The sequence below is a fragment of the Ziziphus jujuba genome, chromosome 1 (assembly GCF_031755915.1).
Source record: "Ziziphus jujuba cultivar Dongzao chromosome 1, ASM3175591v1".
NCBI lineage: Eukaryota > Viridiplantae > Streptophyta > Magnoliopsida > Rosales > Rhamnaceae > Ziziphus > Ziziphus jujuba.
In genome coordinates this window covers 46,139,571-46,160,159 of record NC_083379.1, presented here as the reverse complement: position 1 = coordinate 46,160,159, position 20,589 = coordinate 46,139,571, and the positions used below count along the sequence as shown (strand labels likewise).

Sequence of the window (20,589 nt, the reverse complement as noted above, 5' to 3'; positions counted from 1 at the left end):
AATACGTCTTTTAACGGGCTATTTAATTTGAATTGTTGAATACGAATTTAGATCCGAGTACCCGAACCCAAATTGGACTTTGCTCCTCATTGCTGTTTACCGAATTTGCCCTCAAAAGTCTGATGTATTTTCCAACTTTTGGTTACTTGTTTTTATAAATAGCGAGTATTGGCGCCATTTACCTAATCCAACCGCAAAGAAGCGTCGAAGCGAAGCGTCGTACCGCCAAAATCCCTCCACGGTCTCTGTAAGAGAGATTCAAAATCCCTAATTCCTTTGTTTTCTTGTCTCGTCGTTCAATTTTCTCGGCAACCAAACGAAAGGTAAACGTAAATGGAGAACAATTATCGATGAATTATTAGGTTGTCTTTCTCTCGTTAAGCATTTTTTTAAATTTTTTTTTATTTTTTTATTTTGTTATTCCTCCACTGATTTCCTCGGAGGTGAAACTGTAATACAGAGAGAGAGAGAGAGAGAGAGAGAGAGAGAGAGATGAAATTCAAGGCATTTCTGACGGAGAATGGAGTAAATCTTCTGGAAAAGAGGTTCTTGCCAGCGCTAGACAAGATGGGGAAGATTTGCCACCTCTACTTCACCAGAGACCATGCCATCTTCCTCCACAACCTTCTCAACGGCGACGGAATTCAATCCGTCGCTCAGTTCCGCAAAGAAGCTCTTTTCGACGATTACCGCATCTCCAGCCAGAACGAGGACCGCATTGCTTTCGCCATTGATGTCTCACTTCTCCACCGTGCTGTTCGTAGCAGTGTCAGCATTTGTACGGAATTCGGAAGTGGGTCAACTGAGAAGAATCGTCTCCAAATCAAATTGGTGAAGAAGTTGCCTCCGAATTCTACCCAACCCATGCCTTTCCTTACCTTTGAGACCAAAGGTTATAAATCCGCAGTGATCCAAGACGTACCGATCTCAAAACCCTTGTCTAGAGCTCAACTTCTTGAGCTTCAAACCGCTCTTGACATGGCTCAGGATTTGCCTCAGACTCTGGTTCAGGTTCCGGATTTGAATCAGTTACAGAGCTTTGTGGATCGGATGAAGCATGTTGGCGATTTGTTGAATGTAACCATTAGCAAATACGGGGATTTGCATTTACAGATTTCGACGACAATGATCACGCTTGGTGCTGAGTTTCGGAAATTGTTGGTCATCGGAGACAAAGTTGATTCTCCGGCTGAAGATCGGAACTTGAGTGCTCAGAGTCGATCCACCAGGGCTGTTTTGAAGGGAGATGCTCAATCTGTGCAAGTGAGCGTGAGGCATTTTGCTAAGAGCCTTCAGTATCACTTAGCCAAGCCAGATTGTGCTTTTTATGGAATTGCTCCTCAGGGTGCTTGCCTGACTGTGATATTCCAGTTCTTCATTCCCGGTTCTCGTCAAATGGATAAATCAATCAGTCTTCATTGCAGACTTCCTGTACTTGATCCTGGGTCAAATTGAAAGATCGTCAAGTCCATGGGTTTTGCAGCTAGCACTGGGTTCGAGTGGCATTTCACCCATCCCTTGTAAATTTGTGTGAGGGTGGTTCAGTTTCATGTATGTTAGACAAATCTTTGTGAGATTCATAGAATTCTTTTTCTTTTTAATTGACTATTGCTTTAGATGTTGTCTGTATGATCCTTAAAAAAAAAAAAAAAAAAAAAAACAGGAAAGAAAAAACGTTGCAGCTTTATGTTCTTATTACTTGTGCTTTGTTGTTGTTCTGCCAATGCATTTTCAAACCCATATTGCGTTTCATAATGTTGGTATAATGTTGCTGAAATTTATACCAACTGATTGGAGCACAACATTAAGATTTCAGAGCTTTGTAAAGCCTTAGGAGAAAGAAGAAAGTAAGGAGTAGTTTGCTGAACGGGTCATTCTTATTTCCGTCCAAGATAAAAAGATGCTCGTATCAGTCTCGTAATAAATATTAAGTTTTCATTTTATTGGGGCTTTGAAAGGTTATAGTCTTCTAAGAAAAAAGGATAACAAAGCCGCATTATTTATATTTGAATACTTTTACTATACATATACACAATAACATAATAGAAATCATACACCTAAAATTCATAAAGAACGTTGCAAATTTGGATTCTGAAATAGTCCCTCTGAGGCCCAAGAACTGTCGCATTTTCTTATGGAGAAGGGAAATGAAATTGAAACTCAAATTGAACTCTTACAAGTGAACTTCAAATGAAAACGAGCCGAGAATGAAACGAACCCAATGATATGCATTAGTCCATACACTAATGCAGATTCTTCACATCTCTAACTCTCACCACGTGGCTAGAACTGATCAGCATGGATGCGATGGCCAATTTCTTGTTATGCTCATAAGTGCAGTCATGAATCAGGCAATTACCCTATACGTATCGAGTCTCTTGATTCCCCTATTCATAAGTATTTGTCCTGGTGCAACATTTTACAATTTATTTCAAGCCGCAAATATAAAGGATAAAAGCATAAAAAGCACCCTTTTTAAGGCTTGAAGCATAAACTCAGTTTAACTGCCACATCCAGCCGGTTCTGCTTCTTATAATCAATTGGCAATATCGTTAACCAACCTCTCTTACCAATAATCTTTGCACGAACACGAACCTTGCTTGAAATGGTGGAACCGAGTTCTGTCTCTTACAATTATTTCTCTCTTATACACCTTTGACACCAACTTCGCCATGCGGTGACAATCCACACACATCCTAAGGTTCTTTATGATTCTAATTGTTACTCCAGGTTTAGAATTAATGAGGCCAAAAGCAATGGCCAACTTCTCACTGTGGCGATAAAGGGCACTTTCTTTGTCCTCTTCCCCCATATCAAGAAACACCTCAGACATATCAGGCAAATACCCCGCAAGTTTCAAGTCACTTGTTATTTTATCCAAGTTTAAATATATTTCTTTAGACAGAGGATGTGATTGGTCTCCAGCTACAAATTCATGAACCATACCATTCATTTCTACTAAACTGCAACCTGGGGTCTTCTTGATTCCCTTATCCATCATCATCTGTCTTAGTTCACGTAAATTTTCCCATTTATTGCAAGCTGCATATATATTGCATAAGAGAACATAAACAGCACCATTTTCAGGTTCTAACTTGAGAATCTTTTTAGCTGCCATTTCAGCCAGTTCTGAGTCTTTGTGAACTCTACAAGCACCGAGAAGAGCTCCCCAGACAATTGAATTTGGTTTCATTGGCATGTTCTGTATAACCTCATAAGCTTCTTTTAGATGCCCTGCTCGGCCAAGAAGATCAACCATGCACCCATAGTGTGTAACATTTGGCTCAATCCCATGTTGACTGACCATATTAGCAAAAAATCTTCTACCTTTTTCTACCATGCCGGTGTGAGTACAGGCACAGAGAACGCCAATATAAGTTACCTCATCTGGGGTAGTTGAAGCTTTTAGCATTTGAGAGAACATGTCAAGGGATTCCTGACCATGTCCATTAATTGCAAGCCCAACAATCACAGCTGTCCATGTATATTTGTCTCTTTGAGGCATTCTATTGAAAACCTTTAACGCTTTTTCAACATTTCCACACTTGAAGTACATATCTACTAAAGCGTTTCCAACAAAGGTATCATTCTTTATATTTTTTTTGTCTATATAAGTTCTTATCCATTCTCCCAATTCAAGTGCACCTAGATTTGCACAAGCTGTGAGAATGCTAACTATAGTAAACTCATCTGGTTTTGTCTTTGAAGTCTGCATCTTCCGGAAAAGTTCCAAAGCCTCTTTGAAACGGTTCACCCGCAAGTACCCATCAATCATAGCAGTCCACGAAACATAGTCTCTTTCAGACATTTGATCAAAATACTTCCGAGCTAAATCAACTTGTCCTGAATTGACAAACCCTTTAACAATGGTAGTCCAAGAAATTACATCCCTACTCTTCATACTCTCGAAAATCTTGAGTGAGACGTTCATTTCTCCACAAGCTGCATACAAATCGATTAAAGTGTTTTCTAACACTAAATTGGGCTCAATATTAAAGTCTCTGATAAACTTATGGATCTGCTTTCCGGTATCTAAATCCTTCAATTTGGAGCAAGCTGATAGCACCAGGGCAATGGTGACTGAAGTGGGCAAGACACCCATATCCACCATCTTGTTGAAAAGCTTCCTGGACTCGTTAAATTGCTTGATTCTATTGTACCCGGAAATCATAGCATTCCAAGTAACCACGTCCCTGTCACAACTCATATCAAAAACGCAACGAGCCATATCTATTAGGCCACTCGAGATATACATATTCACCAAAGCATTTTGAACAAAGACATTTGAATCAAACCCATATTTCAGCACATGACCATGCAATTCTTTCCCACATTCCAATGCAATATCACGACTAAATCCCTTTAATAAAAAGGGGAAGGTGTAATGATCAGGCCTCAGATTCCGTCTGAGCATTGCTAAATACATCAAAATTCCATCAACTGGGCAATTTATTCTAGAATAGCCTCTGATCATGACGTTCCAAACAAAAACACTTGGTTCAGCAATATCGTCAAACAGGCAACGAGCATACATCATGTCGCCAGATTCATGCGCACAAGTAAAGGCCACAATCCTGTTCTGTAGAGCTGGGTGTGATATGATGCCCTTTTTGATGGAATGGGCGTGGAGTTGCCTGAGTTGCTCCATGGACTTGCAGTTCAGAAAGAGCCTACTAATTGGCAGGTTCTCCATGGCTTGGTGCACTGGAATTGTGGGTTGCAGTTATGGATATGGATACCATAGCAACAGATTGCCTAGGAGTCGAGGAATGAGATGCTAAAGGCAAGCCAAGCAAACAAGTCTTGGAAGGCTGAGAGAGTGACATACAACGACAAATGTGCCAAGTATTGCATGGTTCTACTTTTCTCTTTAATGGCCAAGTGAGAACTTGAGTATATAAAAGCTCATGAAAGCACTGATTTTGATAAGGATCTTATTTAACAAGAACTTAATAAGATTAGAAGACTGGATGCAAGTCTTAGGCTTTGGGACTTAAAACATTATAGGAATTAAATTTTAATATTTAAAAAATAAATATATATATTTAAATTGATACGAAATTAAAAGATAAAAATATAAATAATTTTTTAACTGCAAAATAAATCAATTAATTTATATAGATATAAAATTAATAAATTATAAATAAATATATAATAAAATGTACATTTTTTATTTATAAATAATAATTTATAAAGGTAATATAATTTTTTATAAAATAACAACAAAAAGATTAGGTTTAACTATTCTATAAGGCATATACCTCACTATTTTAAAGGGTTAAAAAAGTGTAATTTTATGCCCTGGATGTATATCTAATCTTTTGAAACGTATGTCTTACAAGAGTAATATCCCAATTTTAAGCTTTGAAGCAACTTTTTTATGTGTCTCGCCTTGAGATAAGCCTGGAGTGTAGTCTGGGCGAGTCTTTAAAAACAATATTTCAAATATTTATTACTATTATGTTGTCAAACTAATGTAATTTCAAATTTTGTGTGTGTGTGTGTGTGTTTCCTCTTTTTCAAGCTAATTATTTATGATATTTAATAAATATTTAAAACAAACAAATTATACATAATTAGATAGAAAGAAATAAAAATTTAAAATTTAAAACCAATATGTAGAGGAAGGTAAGAGTAATATTCACCATTTTTCCTTTCACTTGTTTTCAAAGAGGATAATAAGGTCATTGATCAACAAAATCTTATAACTAAATCGCCACTGCTCGAATATACCAAGCTGGAATGAAGAACGGTCTGAAATATCAACATGGCTAAGAGACACGAATATTTACACCCATCTACACTTCGCAAACATAAATATGCCTCCCAATTTCACAAGTTCTTTTTATATAAAATCATATCTTTCGTTTGCTGTTTAATTTTGTTTAACAGGGGAATATCTAAAAGATCGACCCAGAAATACAATCTGAGCGAAATAAACATTTATGCTGGATTAATGCATTGAAAAAGCCATGTTAATCTTCCTGATGATTTAATGAATCCAAGAATATTAATAATTCCTACAGTATCAGTAGTAGTACCCATAAAAAAAAATAATAATAAATTTAAAGTGTAAAAAGAACACTAAGCTATAAACATCCTATGACTGTTGAGCATGAAGATAACAGCGGAAATTTGGACACTATTTAACCCCCTAGGAACAACCAAAATGAGGGCGTCAATGATCTACCTACATTCAAAGGTTAAAAAAATATATATATAATAATAAAAAAAATGTAACTAAACCTAGAATTCCATTTTGACAATTGCATTAGAAACCTCAAATGTGGGTGAAGGTGTCTGTGTTGAGGATCCATATTGGAGCCAGTCCTTGGCACATATAAGGGCTTCAAGCGTCACCGGACGTAATGAACCGCGATAGCTATCAATCATTTTTATTTCAGTGTCAAACACTGAATCGGGAGAAACAGTAGATACTGGTATGGACAAAATATCAGAAGCCATCCTAGATAGAGTAGGGTACTTCATTCTGTTTAGTTTCCACCAACCCAGAACATCAAACTCCTGTACCCGAGGCAGAAGAGACTCTTCCAAATACTGGTCCAATTCTGACTTCATTTGCTGGCTTGTAATCTCAGAAATATAGATTTCAAAATCTGAAAGACCATCCCCAGCAGATATAAAGGGCACCTCGGGGGACACTTCTTGAGATATGTCTGTTTTAAGGATGCCATCATCCCCATCTTCCATGACTGAATCTGGTAGACTAATCATTTGCTGCTCGGTATATTCAATAAACAATTCGTGCACACCATCTTCAACAATTCTAATCAATGTTTCAGCAGTTTCAGCATTCTCATAAATCTTGGAGAATGTGAACTCCACAAGCTTCATTTTGAACCTTGGATCCATAACCACAGCAGCTGCTAAAACCAGGCAACAATTATTCCAATATCGATCAAACCTATCATGTAAAGGTTTGATCAAGTAACTAATAAAAGAATCCTCGCTCATGGCTGCTTGCTTCAGCTCCAGTTGAATTTTTGACACTTCATGGAAAAATGCATTGGCTGTGGGGTACGTTGGGGCTGTCAAGACATTAGCTGCATCAAATAAATGCTTCAAGTATGTGTACAGTATTTCTACCTGCTTCCATTCATCTACGGATGGAGTCATTTTGTAATCAGGATCTGAGGTATCCAAGCAAGCAAAGACTTCCTTTAGTTCACAGGCTGCCACCAGCATATGATAGGTTGTATTCCATTTACTTTGGTCGTCAATTAAAAGGTTCTTCATGCAAGGAACTTGAAGTTGTCGCTTCAGCTCAATAAACTTCTCTTCAAGAGATTCCGAAGTCTTCACATACTTTACACTTTCACGAATTTTACTTACGGTCTCCCTCATTGCATACAATGCATCTTGTGCAAGACGACTTAGGACACGAGCAAAGCAATTTCCTATTAATAATTGACCATTAAGCATGAGCATATTCTTGACAGAAAGAAAGCCCCTTAGATTTTCTGTTGCAGTTTCATTCAACAAGGATTGATCAAGCGTGACGGTGAACAACTGGCCCTCCAAATGCCAATCGGATAGGCAAGTCACAATAGCTTGACTAAAGGCATCAGCTGAATCAGGAGATGGTACCATAACAACATTAAGAATCCGACGGTGTAAATTCCAGTCACCATCAATGAAGTGTCCTGTCACAAAAACATAGCCCAGGTTTTGATTTGAAATCCACATGTCCAATGCAAGGCTGACTCTTCCAGGAATTCCACTGATTAGGTTTAAAAGGCTTTGCTTCTCTTTCAGGTATATAGCCACGCAATCCCCTTGAATGGCATTGAAGCTTGACATGTTGAACTGCGGTTGAAGAGTGTGGACAAAATCAACAAAACCAGGTTGCTCCACAATATGAAGTGGATAGTCATGCAGAATAATCATCTTAGCTATCTCATGATTGCAGTGGTTCTGGTCAAGATGGAAGCTTGCAAACCCAGGGGATACTCTGTAGCGTCTTTTTGGGGGATTGGTTCCCAGAGTCTTGGATCCAGGTGTATATGGAATTAGCTGATCTTTCTGACGGCTTGCTGGGCAGATTCCCATGGAAATATGTCGTTTGAGGTGGCTGGTGCCTGCTAACTTTGTACCATTAATATATGAAAATGATTTTTTGCACTGATTACAGTAGGCCTTACTGCATCCAGCTCCAACACTTTCCACTGTGAAATGGTCCCAGACAATAGATTTCTTTCTCCTACGCCTGTTAGGCTGTGCTTCTGAACTGAGTGGCTCATTATTATCAGTAGGGATAGAGGTATCCATCTACATGGAAGGTGGAGTTAGATGCAGCTCCAAAAAGGATAAAAATGCATCATTTGAAAGCAATAATACGTAAACAAATATACAGTCAAAAGTAATACACATGAAATTTCAGCAATGAGGACAACCAATCCACAAATCACAAATTGACTAATCCAAGATCCCAAAAAATAAATCAGTTCGACAAGAGTAGTGATGCTGGTACAGATACCCGCTATTTCTCAAGGCATGATAAGCATAAAAGATTAACCGTCAAAACACAACCATAATGACTACGCTTTAATGAAAGAATGCCCAATGCATGGAGGAGAAAATATACTATCTTTACATGATTTGGCAATCATAATGATTATAACAAAACAATAACAATACTAATATCAATTTTTCAAGCATTATATGAAAAATCTTACAAATGGTGCATATTACAATTTGAGCAAGCTTCCCTTCTGATAATAAATAAAAAAGTATTTATTGTACATGAGTCCCTTAGAATAGCTATAACATTATGGACACTACAAATATATCAACCATTGGTTTTAAGCCACAAGCTATTATGGACAAGATAAGTGAGATAAAAACTTCACAGTGCAGTTTTCATTGCAATAGCAAAGACTTAAAATTAGGAAATTGCTGAACCTGTTTTTGTTCTCAATGCCAAGCATGTCCGCGGATGAATAACAATGCATTTCATCATCTATTTAGACAAAAACATGATGTCTACATATGTTCAGCACTCTTAGCAACTTACAAAAGTATTTGCAATTCAATTAACATTTTAATCATTAGTTGAGGAAAGCTAAGGAATTAACAACCCAAACCATTAAAATTTTCTCAATTAAACTGATGTATTGGATGCAATACAATAGAAACACCAACAAAATAGTTTCATTAAGAGGCAAAAAAACTAAATTGCATGTCTTTTTAGAAGAAAATATGGATGAAATTCAAAATCATACCAGGACAAATAAAAGCAACACATTGTGCGGGCAGATGAGGGTACAAACGCGGGAACAATGACCACACCTCTGCAGAGGAAATTATCCTAATCAGATGTGGCCGAGGCTAATGAAAGTTACAAAACCCAGTTGTTAAAGTTGAAGGTATTATGTTACTTTCAACCAAGAATTTGCAAGAAGCCAAAAGAATGGGCTAGACAAAAGGATTATTTAAAAACGAATGAATCACAAACACTTTGGATTTAAATTGCACAATTTTTTCACTTTAACAATTCCTTAGAATTACTGCAATTATTGTATTCAGAACTCTCATATATAAGTTAGGAGCTGACTAATATACTGACAGTTGTATGAGGGCAGAGCCCATTGATAGTTAAATAAAAAGACTTAGAATGTCCAATAGGTGAGTTATACACATATCCACTCGTTAAATAAAAAGACTTAGAATGTCCAATAGGTGAGTTATAAACATATCCACTCGAAATCTCTGTCCAGGAAACCCAGGCCCACTTACCTTAATCAGTTACTTGTTCGTAGCGCTACAACAGTATAACAGCCGTGCTACTGGATCATCAAATAGTAATAGTAATTATAATAATAATCCTGAAGATTAACTATTTCCTTTTTGTGAGGGGATAAATATTCTTTTGGAAATCTCCCTAAGTGAAACGCCTAGTTCAAGAAAACTTACGGTTTTGAACTTCAGAAAACACGATTACCCAGATACGCACCCTCATTGGGGTTACTTATACGTATATACATTATGCATACACAATTACGTAAACACATACATACAGATACATGGGAATGTAGGTATTTATAGGTAGCTATATATGCTATCAATTTCCTTAAACCCTACAGTTATACAGGAACTTAGACAACCACAAAATATCCCAAAACAAAAGATAACCAAGAAAATACAAATAAACTGAGCAGTCGGAGCGAATATACAAATTGCTAACGATATCAAATTAAAACGCAGAGAATAAACAAATCCGTTATATTTGATTAATAACAATAATCAACCAAACCCCAAAAAAAAAAAAAAAAGTGAGAGGTTCAAAGCTCTTACCGGAAATCACAGACTGAAGACCAAAGATCGCCTTCTGCAACTCAAACTAGGGTTTATCAAAAAAATATATTAAAAAATTAGAAATTTTGAAAAATCAGAGGTTGAAGACGAAGTTGATGGGCTTGAGTTTGAGCTTGAAGGTTTAGAACGTTGGCGGCAAAAACCCTAATGGACCTAATTAGGGCTATTGGCTTAGAGCAAGCTTAGGCCTTTTTGGGATAAGAGAGAAGAACCAAAAAAAGCCGAAAAGGAAAAAAAAGGCGGAAAACAGAGGGGCGAGTTGGATTTTGGACTTGGCTAGGTTTAGACTTAGTTTTCGGGGTCCATTTTATATAGATTTTGCTTGATGGTCCATTCCGCCTATCTGTGTGGACGCCGATAGAGCCCACCTACGATCTGTTAGATCTGGACCGTTTGTTCTCGATCAGTATGACGGTGAGTTGGGCAATTGTAAACGACCACGTTTCCTTCTTTGACTTTTATATGGAAAATCGGCATGTTGTTCGCTTTCCTCTCTTGTTTATTATAAATCATGTTTTTTTTTTTTTTTTTCCTTCTTATTTTGGACAAATTATTTTTTCGATGGAGATTAGATTTTAAACTTTCAAAATTTATTTTAAAAGAGTTGATTGATTCTGGAAATTAAAAAAAAATAAAACTCACCTTGATTTTCTTTTTTTTTAAAAAAAGAAAATACCTAACAAAAATAAAGGCATGTTTAATGATTTAATCGAAACATAAATTTTTTAATAACTTAAACATAAAAATTAAAAGATAAATTTAGTTAAATTTATAATTTATCTTACAGATCATGCATTTAAAAAAAAAAAAAAAAGCAATCTAGTACCACTGAAATAATACAGCACCATCTATCAATAATTTACCAACTTATTATGCATAATGATTATTTTTTATACAATAATAGGTGATACAATGATGGTACCTATTCAAAAGAATTAAAAAAAAATATATATATATATATATATTATTCCTATTAATATATCTAACAATCATATTAAATTAAATTTTATATTTAACCTTATAAATATTTTTTCCAAAAAAAAAAGGCAAAGATTAATTAAAAAGTTAAGTTTTTTATTTATTATTTAAGCGTTTAATATTAATCTGGATTTATATATATTTTAAACATAATAAATGTATTTTATAATTATTGAAATGAAAGAGTATCAATTGTGGCTGACTATTTATATTCCCTTTTAAATGATGAATATATATTTAAACGGATTAAATATTTCTAAAGTTTAAAATATATCAAATATAACAATAATTAATATTAAAATAACCATTCTATTATATTTACTTCATTTATCATGTATGACCTAAAGAGCACCACCGCTCTTAGTTTTGAATAGTATAATTTTGAAAATGAAAAGTATTATGAAAATTTTTAAAAAATAAAGTGTGTTTTTTTAGCATACTTCAATAATATTCTTTATAATTAGTCTTTCTTTTAAATTTCTCCAATTTATCTTTTTTCTTCTTCTTCTTCTTTTTTTTTTTTTTCTCCTATCACATATAAAATGTAGTATTTAAAAGAATAAAATACGAAAAATTTAATTATAATTATGCATAGAAAATGGTGTACCAATTAGTAAGTTTATTAAATGTTTTATATAAATAGTACGTTTTGTTCTTCATATTTAAATAGTCAAGCTCACTTTTTATTTTAGCTTTTAAATTTATAAAGCCCACTATAGTTATAGTTATAAAAATGAGATAGAGTAAAACCTCGATAAACTTCGATAAATTAATATTTAACAAATAAATAAATTCATAAAATAAATAACCTTTTTTAGTCCCAACTCTATTTTATGTATTAAACGAATCAATTTGGTAAATATACTAGATAAAAAAAAAATTAAAAAAAATCATTTAAGGACCATTGAATATGTTAATTAATATTTGATTAAATATTGTAAAAAATAAATAATATATATAAATATTTATCATAAATAATAATAAAAATTACTTAATAGCTTTTATTTCTTTTTCTTTTTTTCAATTTAACTTTCTTCTTCCAAAATATATATTTAAAGTTTTTTGCTTTTTACAAAATGTACAAGAAAATGAAATAAGATTTGAAATAAAAATTAATAAATTGATCCCCCTACAGCCAACTCAGTAATGACTTTCTTTTCATTTATTAGTAGATTCCTTTCATAGACTTTTTTTGTATAGTGAAACTCTTAATTATTTTTTATTAAATGGTGATAAATCCTATGATTGCATATTTGATAAGCTTGATTGATATTTTCTTTTATTAATATATATTACATGATTAGTATTTTTTTTTTCAAAAATAGTAAAAACTTATTTTTAGATTAATAAATATTCATTTATCAATAAATAAATAGTTTCTTTAAGTGAATAATTTTTCATAGTTTCGTAAATATTCATTTATACAGGTTTTACTATATAACTCACTAAAATAGGAAAATAAAGGATTTTAAAGAGTATGCTGAAGCTACTCTAAGCTATTTATAAACTTGAATTTATGTATATGAATAATAAAATTAATTTGAATGAAATAATTTGAAAATATGGATAAATAATTAAGAAAAAAAGAGGGATGGAAATTTCTTCACTAAACGTTAACACTGTGTTTAGGTTGATGAAATGTGAAAGGAAAAGATTCAATTCTTTTTTTTAGATTATTAAAATTAATGAAAACGAAAAGATATAGAAGGAAAGGGAAGAAAATGAGAGAATTAAATTATGTCTATTTTATTGAATCTAACTTTTCACTTGACAGAACATAATAGAAAAGGTAAAGAGTTTAATAAAAATTTTGAATATTCCAGATTTATCAATTAAAAGATAATTGATTAAAATATTTTATTCGGCAAAAAAAAAAAATTGATTAAAATATTTGATATATAAGATAATTTTGTCATAAAACATATACTGCATTAATTATTTTTTGCTTTTCGTTTCATTTTCATTAAACAACAATCATTATAAATACTTTATTTTTTCTTTTATTTCCTTTTCATTTATTAATTATTAAAACAATAATTACTAATAAATATTTTCTTTTCTTTTCCTAAATATTTTCTTCTTTTTTCCTTTCCTTTTTTATCTTTTTTTCCCCTCCCATAAAATATAATTATAGAACTGCATTTCCATTAAAAAAAAAAAAAAAGCTACAAATGGACTTGCATTAAAAAAAAAAAAAAAAGAAGTTAAAAATGGAGTCATCGTGTGCACCAAAGAAGATTGATTCTCCCACTTCCATATCAAATATTAGATAAATAAATATAAAAACAAGAATCAGATAAAGAGCTATTTGCATTTCATTTTGTTTTTAGTATTTTATGACTTTATATATATATATATATATATATATATCGAAGGTATTTTAATTCTACGATGTGTACAAACCAGCCCATGTGCATCTCGTTTGCTCTTTCTTCGAACTATCTTAGAGGTGCACATTAGCTTGATGAACTTAGAAGTCATAAAAATAGTCATTAATATGGGATCTATAAAATTGGTTAAAATTAGAGTGGAGTATCAAGTCATATTTACTAGATTACAAGGAACAACAAATGGGTTACTAGTTCTAGATGTATTTTGGATTGTAAATATTTATTTTTTTGGTCATTTTTGTCCCTTAACCATTTATTTATTTATTTATTTTTTTGGTAAGCCGTCTTTCAACACTAGTTAATATAATTTTTTTTTAATCAATTTTAAAACATGCACTACATTTATTTTAAACTTGTAACAAAGAAACAATGAAATTGTAAAATTAAACATTTCCATAAAACTTTTGTATATTACATCAAATATATCATATGTTTTAAAACTATTTAGAGATATATGAAAATGGTTTAATGACAAAAATATATAAAAACTAAAATTAAGAACGGTAAAGCTAAAAGAATTTCAAAAACCTTAAAAAGTGTAATTACAGGTATAGTTTATAAAATAACGAGCTAATAACACTAAACAAAGTTTGACTTCAACACAGTATCAATTTCGAGTCTTACGATGAATAAAATAAAACAACAATATGTGATCGTTAAATATGTGTCTCACGTGAGAGGGACTCATTAATAAAAAAAAACTATTAAAAAAACAAAAAATCTAATTAGCTGTACTCATATCCGGAGCTCGGATGAGCCTTGTCGTGCTCGTGTTCTTGGAGCTGTAACGTCCTTGAACGACTGAATCCCAGGTGTACAATCAAAACGGCGAAGAAAGCGTCTTTTCGTCCCATTAACTTGATATTACTAAAAACTTATGGCCTTGTGCTGCTCATTTTATTCACACCGACTGGCGGTCTTTGTACCTACTTTTTTCTCACACACAAATTGACAGACACATAGCGAGCAACCTCCACGCCCCACCAAAAAAAAAAAAAAAAAAAAAAAATGAATATGTACGCCAACGATTTTTCCCTGTTGGACTTCAACTACTCTGATTCCATCCTCGAGCCCTATTCTCATCGTCGCTTGGCGAGTTCGTTGGAGAATGGAATTTTCTTTCACAACTACGATTACAACGACCTTGCTGTTCACAATTATGGCGGTCGACCCGTGCAAAATCGTAGCCCTCCCAAGCACCGCCACGACGGCACGTCGCCTCTCCCTCTCGGCATGGATTGGAGCCCTTCCCCTCTTAAAAAGGTACTATCTGTTTGCGTGTTTGATTGATCCCTTATGGGTTTCCATTTCACCACCGAACTTCACCTCTTTTTCTACCTCGTCTTCTTCTGGGTTAGGAATTTACTTTGTGGGTTTTGATAATTTGTTAGAAAATTTATATATTTTTTTTTAAGTGAAGTGCTTGAATTTTGTGTATAACGGTTTTGTCCCTCTTTCATTCTGGTGTGCGGATTTACTGTTACTGATTATACTGTTTCCACATCTGAGCTTCGCCTTAAAGTTGAAAGCTTCTTTTAAGCATTTTGCAATGTAAGATCATCTGCAATAAAGTAAAGAAATATCCTTTAACATTATCATAGTCGATTACGGTTCAATAAAAATACACTTTTTTATATTTGCTATTCAATTGGAGAGTGATTTTGCCTCTCTAAAACAGCAGGTGTGGAGTGTGTTTTAGTTATTAACTCATTAAAACAAAGAGTTTTGAATAAATAAAACGAATGGTGTCGAAGATCACATAAATGCCGGATTTGCTTTTCAATGCTTATCACTTCGATGCTGATGACAAGCATAGGAAGATCTACCAGAAATAGTAGAGCATAAGTTAAATGATAAGGAAGACATGGAAGCCATGTTGATGTTCGGTGAACACGATGACAACTTCGGTGTGGAGGTTACTTATAACTTTGAATATCTTCCCACCCAAACATGATTTGATAAAATAGTGAAGGCATGTCTTTGTAGCTTTTTAATTTCAGGTTGTTGCCACCTTTATGTAATCCGGCTTTCTAGTTAATAGGTTGTTTTTTTCTGCTGGACATATTGCACATGTGGTGAAAAATGTGAAAGTTATTCTCACAAACACATGTATGAATATTTGGTTTTGTAACAGTAAGCATTACATTAAAAATGTAGGGACTTAAAATTTTTGGTTTAGATACTTGCTTCAACTTCTACTTGTTGTGAACTTGTGATGTATGTATACTATTAAGAACAACAGGTTGAAAATCTATTTGGTTATCATGGATTAATATGTTCAGAGAACAGCTTGTGGAGATTTTGGTTTTATGGTCTTGTTATTTATAAGCATAACATAGCAACTTGTTGATTGTAGGAAGGGCAGAACTCTCTTCGGCCAGAAAATTCTCATACAGGGTGGAGTTACTGTGTGACAATTCCTTCTTGGATTTTCCTGCCTAAATCAAGAGGTTCTGATCCTGTTGCGGTATGCCTTTTATATTTTTGAAATACTTCATTTATATTGACTAAAACAATGTGTGTATGTATATATATATATATATATAATTAAAAAAAGAAAAGAAAAGAAAAAATCGTTGGATGAGTTTTATGTTTGATTTTGTTATAGCTGATCTGAAAAATATTGTTGTTAAATGTACTTACTATCTTTTTGTTTAACAATTACTGAGAACAGTTTTATAGAGTTCAAGTTGGTATACAATCTCCAGAAGGGGTCACCACTACTCGAGTGATATTACGAAGATTTAATGATTTCTTAAAGCTATTTTCTGAAGTGAGTGGCAACTTTTAGTTTATTGTGCTGAAATTTTATTCACCAGCATTCTTGCTTCTTACTTATACATAATATATATTTTTTACAAAATAGATATGTTCTTGGTTTCATTATTTGATATTATGTCAATCATATTATATTTTCCAATTTTTCATTGCAGTTGTCATTCTCACCTTTTGTTGTCTTCTGCAGCTTCAAAAGGCATTTCCCAAGAAAGATTTGCCTCCTGCTCCTTCAAAGAGGCTATTGAGAGTGAAAAGCCAGACACTTTTGGATGAGGTAGATATATCCTTTTCTTATTTGTTTATGGAAATTCAGTGAAGGCTTTTGCTTTGATTGAATGTTTTACCATATATGCAGACACTTCTTGGTAGTTTGTGAGTGATTACATGTAAAATATTTTTCTGATGCTGAATTGGTTAGTTTGTTGCAGCGAAGGTGTTCTTTGGAGGATTGGATGCAAAAGTTATTATCAGATATTGATATATCAAGAAGTGTTCAAGTTGCGATCTTTCTTGAGCTAGAAGCCGCTGTGCGGACTTGTAGGTCTTTTCTTGATGCAACTTGGAAATAACATTATAACAATATATTTCTATCTGTAATAACAATCAGTGGTAGAATTAAGTAGTGTGCAATTACAAAATGTAATACATCATTTTTCTCATTTCTATATTTTCTCTTATGCTTTCAGCATTCGACAAAATGAATCAGCAAAGTTCAGATGTAAATTCTTCTAGTAATGGTGCACTTCAATCATTTCTGCCACAAGCCAATTTAAATGTTTCTGCAGTTGCTGGTAGTTCATCTATCACATCAGATCATGGTGATGAGACTCCATCTGAGATATCTGAATTTGGAACACCAAGGCATAGTGATTTTACTGATCAACAAGATTTAATTGATCCATCAGAAACTGCAGTGAACTTTGGCAAGTTTAATGGGAACTTCATTAGGGAGAGCCTTCAAAGGTTCTCCAAGCACAAAATGCCTACTGGAATTGAAGGTGGTAGTATAGACAGGGATCGAGTAAGTGAGGATACTGCTGGTGGAAAACCTCTTCGCCTAGATGGAACAAAGTTCTTTCCAGAATCAGATGATTACAAGCAGGATGGCCATGTTCGAAAATCATCAACAGAGAGTTTGGGAAGTGACTTGAGCTCTGCCAGAGTTGGTGAAGTATCTAATTCAGCAGTGGCTAATGTCGAAGGCGACCTTTCAGACATCAAATCAGATTTACAAGTTCCTGTGAATTTACTTGTTGCTCTTCCATCCGATGAGCGCCAGAAGTTGAATAGAGTTCTGATTACATTACAGCAAAGACTAGCCGCAGCAAGAACAGATGTGGAGAATCTTATAGCTAGATTAAATCAAGAAGTTGCTGTGAGACAATTCCTCTCAACAAAGGTTAAATTTTACTACTGGAGAAAATTATCAGTTTATGATATGTTTCTTGTGGGTTCATCAAATCTGTCCTTTTTCTGTTGATAAGGAAATCAAACTAGGATTTGTAGATAATCCTTGGTGGTTGTTGCTAATCATCTCCCATGGAATTTTAAATTGTAGAGCATTCCTTATCCTGAAATCAAACATGTTAAATATGATATATCAGAAAGTCTAGTGTTTAATTGAATGGTCCAAGTTCATAAACTCTGCTGTAACTCCTGAATGGACATCCTTAAGGATTTTACTTCATGTTTGCCTATTGCATTTGTGGAATAAGGACACTGTATGTGCCCGAGATTATTTAAGAGTTCAAAGAGTAAAGTGGCTACTCTTGGAAAACAAAAATTTGGAAATAATGGTAAAGAAGAGAGTTATGATCCATGAGGATATTTATTTAGAAAGGAACAGGTCTGGACTTATGCAATTATATTAAATGTTCAATATTGTCTACGATCTGGTATTGTTGGAGGGTTCTGTTTATAAAGAATGCTTATCCTAACATTAATTGTTACAAGTATGTTGATCAATCTTGCTACCACTGTGTAGGTAAAAGATTAATTTTCATTGATTTTTAAGTATTTTCTGGTGTAGGTAAAAGATTTGGAAGTGGAACTTGAAACTACCAGACAGAATTGTAAAGAAAATATGCAGCAGACTGTTTTAACTGAAAAGGAGAGATTCACTCAGATGCAGTGGGATGTGGAGGAACTTCGGAGGAGGTGCTTGGAGCTGGAAATAAAATTGAAATCTGAACAGGTTTGTCCTTTATACTGTTAACACTTGTTTGGTTCTCGTTTCATTCAATCTTTAGGGGCACTTGGGCGTCAACGAGTAATACATAAAGAGTATTGCAGGAGGGAAAATTGCATGCGGAGTCGACAAAAACGTCTATTGTACATGAGAATAAAAAGTTGCTACAGGAGTTGGATTTTGCTAGAGAGCAGCTTGAGAACTTGCAGAAACATCATGATGATTTTGAGATGAAATCAAAGACAGATATAAAGCTGCTTGTTAAAGAGGTCAAAACATTACGAAGTTCTCAGTCAGACTTAAAACAGGAGTTCAGTCAACTGATGAAAGAAAAGTTGGAACTAGAGGTAATATTCGTGCTGCTAAACGTGTATGATCCATAAAACAGGATGCTAAATATCAATCTCTTTATAATTTATTTATTTATTTATTTTATTATTATTATTATTATTATTTTTTTTTGTGAACCAAATTTCTGAAGCTGTTCTTAGGTGCATAGTAATGTTAATCAAATAACTCTTTCTGGTTCTTTCATATGTAAATGCTGAAGAGACCAATGTTTACTCTTCTTAAAGTTCCTTCAGGATCTGTGTGATGTTTGGTCAAAATTCAGTGTATTCCTTCAGGATCTGTGTGATGTTTGGTCAAAATTCAGTGTATCTCTTTATACTATGCAAGTCATTTGTTTATCATCACCTACCAATTAATGTTGTTCATCAATGTTATATTTCAGAAGAGTCTTCAAAAGGAAAAGAAGAGGACGGAGAATGCAAATACTGCTAATGTGAAATTGCTGCATGAATGTGGGCTTCTTTGCAATAGGCTTCAAGAATGTAGTGTCAATTTCCTTATTGAAGAGGAAGATAAATTAATAGTGGACACTTCATCACCATCTGATGCTATAGATCTATTGACAACATCTGATAATCGAATTGGTCTCCTTCTCGCAGAGGTACCTTCTACACCATTGGTTTTCTCTCTTGTTTATCTAGTGGTACCTGCATTTTAACATTTTATCTTTTCTTATACGTATTAAATCGACAAACTGTTTTAATGTAGCTATAGATCTATTTTAAGCATTGGGGTATATTACAGGGAATAAGATTTTAGTGCCTGGTATGGTTAATTACAGATGGGTTAAAGCAACATCACTCATTGAATAGGCTAAAATACTTATTTTGTTATAATCCATATGTAACTTGTAGTTTTCAAATTTGGAACAGGCACAGCTGCTTGCACAGGACATAGAAAATGCTGTTGCAGTGGATGACGATTTCCACAGCAATGAAGGTGATAGGACAAAAACGGAGGATGGGTTAAGGAAGATGGTAACAGATATACTTGTCGACAATGCAAGATTGAGGAAGCAGATAAACTCTGTTATCCTTTGCGCTCTGAACACAAATGCTAAAGCTGAAAAAGATGAAGATGAAGATGAAGTTGTCCCTTTGAGGAAAACTGTTCTAAGCAAATTCTTAGAAAGTTGAGAGTTATGGTGCTCTAGATTGACATGCCTGACTGCTTCATCATCCCACATACGTAAGATAAAAATGGAAGTAATCCCTAGAACTATCTTGTCCATATGCTTCCACAAAAGCGTTATTGTACTTGTATACATGATCTAATTTTCCTTTTTGTTTTATATTTTTTGTTTGAATAAATTATTATAAGAAGCTTTTTCTTGTAATTTGAAGATCCAGTCACAAGTAGACAAATGTCTATTTTGAACCATTTGCCTTGATCTGAAGCTGATGAGCACCTGAATTTTTTATTTTTTTTTTCCTGATACTGTTTTACAAATAAATTGGATCGCATAAAATTAGAAAGAAATTATATAAAAAAATAGAAAAAAGAGAGGAAGAAGGACCTTTTAACACTCTTTAACGACTTCATCAAGCCTATGAACATCAGCTCCCCATT

General features: G+C 33.7%; 4 protein-coding genes across 7 annotated transcripts; 2 read left to right on the top strand and 2 right to left on the bottom strand.

The window, feature by feature from the left end:
* The first annotated feature begins 142 nt into the window (after nucleotides 1–142).
* On the top strand, nucleotides 143–1,598 carry LOC107407835 (uncharacterized). Its single transcript, XM_016015155.4, has 2 exons — nucleotides 143–323; nucleotides 461–1,598. The coding sequence occupies exon 2, from the start codon at nucleotides 493–495 to the stop codon at nucleotides 1,453–1,455; it is 963 nt and encodes a 320-aa protein (XP_015870641.1). The 5' UTR covers nucleotides 143–323; nucleotides 461–492; the 3' UTR covers nucleotides 1,456–1,598.
* Nucleotides 1,599–1,983: 385 nt separating this feature from the next.
* On the bottom strand, nucleotides 1,984–5,027 carry LOC107407809 (putative pentatricopeptide repeat-containing protein At3g15930). The gene has a single exon (XM_016015126.4). The coding sequence runs from the start codon at nucleotides 4,691–4,693 to the stop codon at nucleotides 2,567–2,569; it is 2,127 nt and encodes a 708-aa protein (XP_015870612.2). The 5' UTR covers nucleotides 4,694–5,027; the 3' UTR covers nucleotides 1,984–2,566.
* Nucleotides 5,028–6,035: 1,008 nt separating this feature from the next.
* LOC107408029 (zinc finger BED domain-containing protein DAYSLEEPER) lies at nucleotides 6,036–10,628 on the bottom strand. Of its 4 annotated transcripts, XM_025079181.3 has the most exons (4): nucleotides 10,315–10,628; nucleotides 9,243–9,311; nucleotides 8,923–8,980; nucleotides 6,036–8,289 (listed from the first exon to the last, which is right to left on the bottom strand). In XM_025079181.3, exon 4 carries the CDS (start codon nucleotides 8,287–8,289, stop codon nucleotides 6,247–6,249), a length of 2,043 nt encoding a protein of 680 aa, XP_024934949.2. In that variant the 5' UTR covers nucleotides 8,923–8,980; nucleotides 9,243–9,311; nucleotides 10,315–10,628; the 3' UTR covers nucleotides 6,036–6,246. The 4 variants fall into 4 exon arrangements, with proteins under 4 accessions (XP_024934949.2, XP_015870877.2, XP_015870884.2 ...); XM_016015391.4 differs by lacking the exon at nucleotides 8,923–8,980; XM_016015398.4 differs by lacking the exon at nucleotides 9,243–9,311.
* Nucleotides 10,629–14,391: 3,763 nt separating this feature from the next.
* LOC107407674 (PX domain-containing protein EREX) lies at nucleotides 14,392–20,400 on the top strand. Its single transcript, XM_048464872.2, has 10 exons — nucleotides 14,392–14,966; nucleotides 16,060–16,170; nucleotides 16,378–16,476; nucleotides 16,669–16,755; nucleotides 16,910–17,018; nucleotides 17,168–17,880; nucleotides 18,511–18,675; nucleotides 18,774–19,016; nucleotides 19,403–19,621; nucleotides 19,893–20,400. Exons 1-10 carry the CDS (start codon nucleotides 14,712–14,714, stop codon nucleotides 20,154–20,156), a joined length of 2,265 nt encoding a protein of 754 aa, XP_048320829.2. The 5' UTR covers nucleotides 14,392–14,711; the 3' UTR covers nucleotides 20,157–20,400.
* The last annotated feature ends 189 nt before the right edge of the window (nucleotides 20,401–20,589 follow it).

Bases quoted from the DNA above. Each gene is read 5' to 3' on its own strand.
- LOC107407835 (XM_016015155.4), top strand. From the start codon at position 493: ATGAAATTCAAGGCATTTCTGACGGAGAATGGAGTAAATCTTCTGGAA.
- LOC107407809 (XM_016015126.4), bottom strand. From the start codon at position 4,693: ATGGAGAACCTGCCAATTAGTAGGCTCTTTCTGAACTGCAAGTCCATG.
- LOC107408029 (XM_025079181.3), bottom strand. From the start codon at position 8,289: ATGGATACCTCTATCCCTACTGATAATAATGAGCCACTCAGTTCAGAA.
- LOC107407674 (XM_048464872.2), top strand. From the start codon at position 14,712: ATGAATATGTACGCCAACGATTTTTCCCTGTTGGACTTCAACTACTCT. The intron at 17,019-17,167 runs GTAGGTCTTTTC...TTATGCTTTCAG, and splicing joins AGAAGCCGCTGTGCGGACTT to CATTCGACAAAATGAATCAG. The intron at 19,622-19,892 runs GTACCTTCTACA...AATTTGGAACAG, and splicing joins TTGGTCTCCTTCTCGCAGAG to GCACAGCTGCTTGCACAGGA.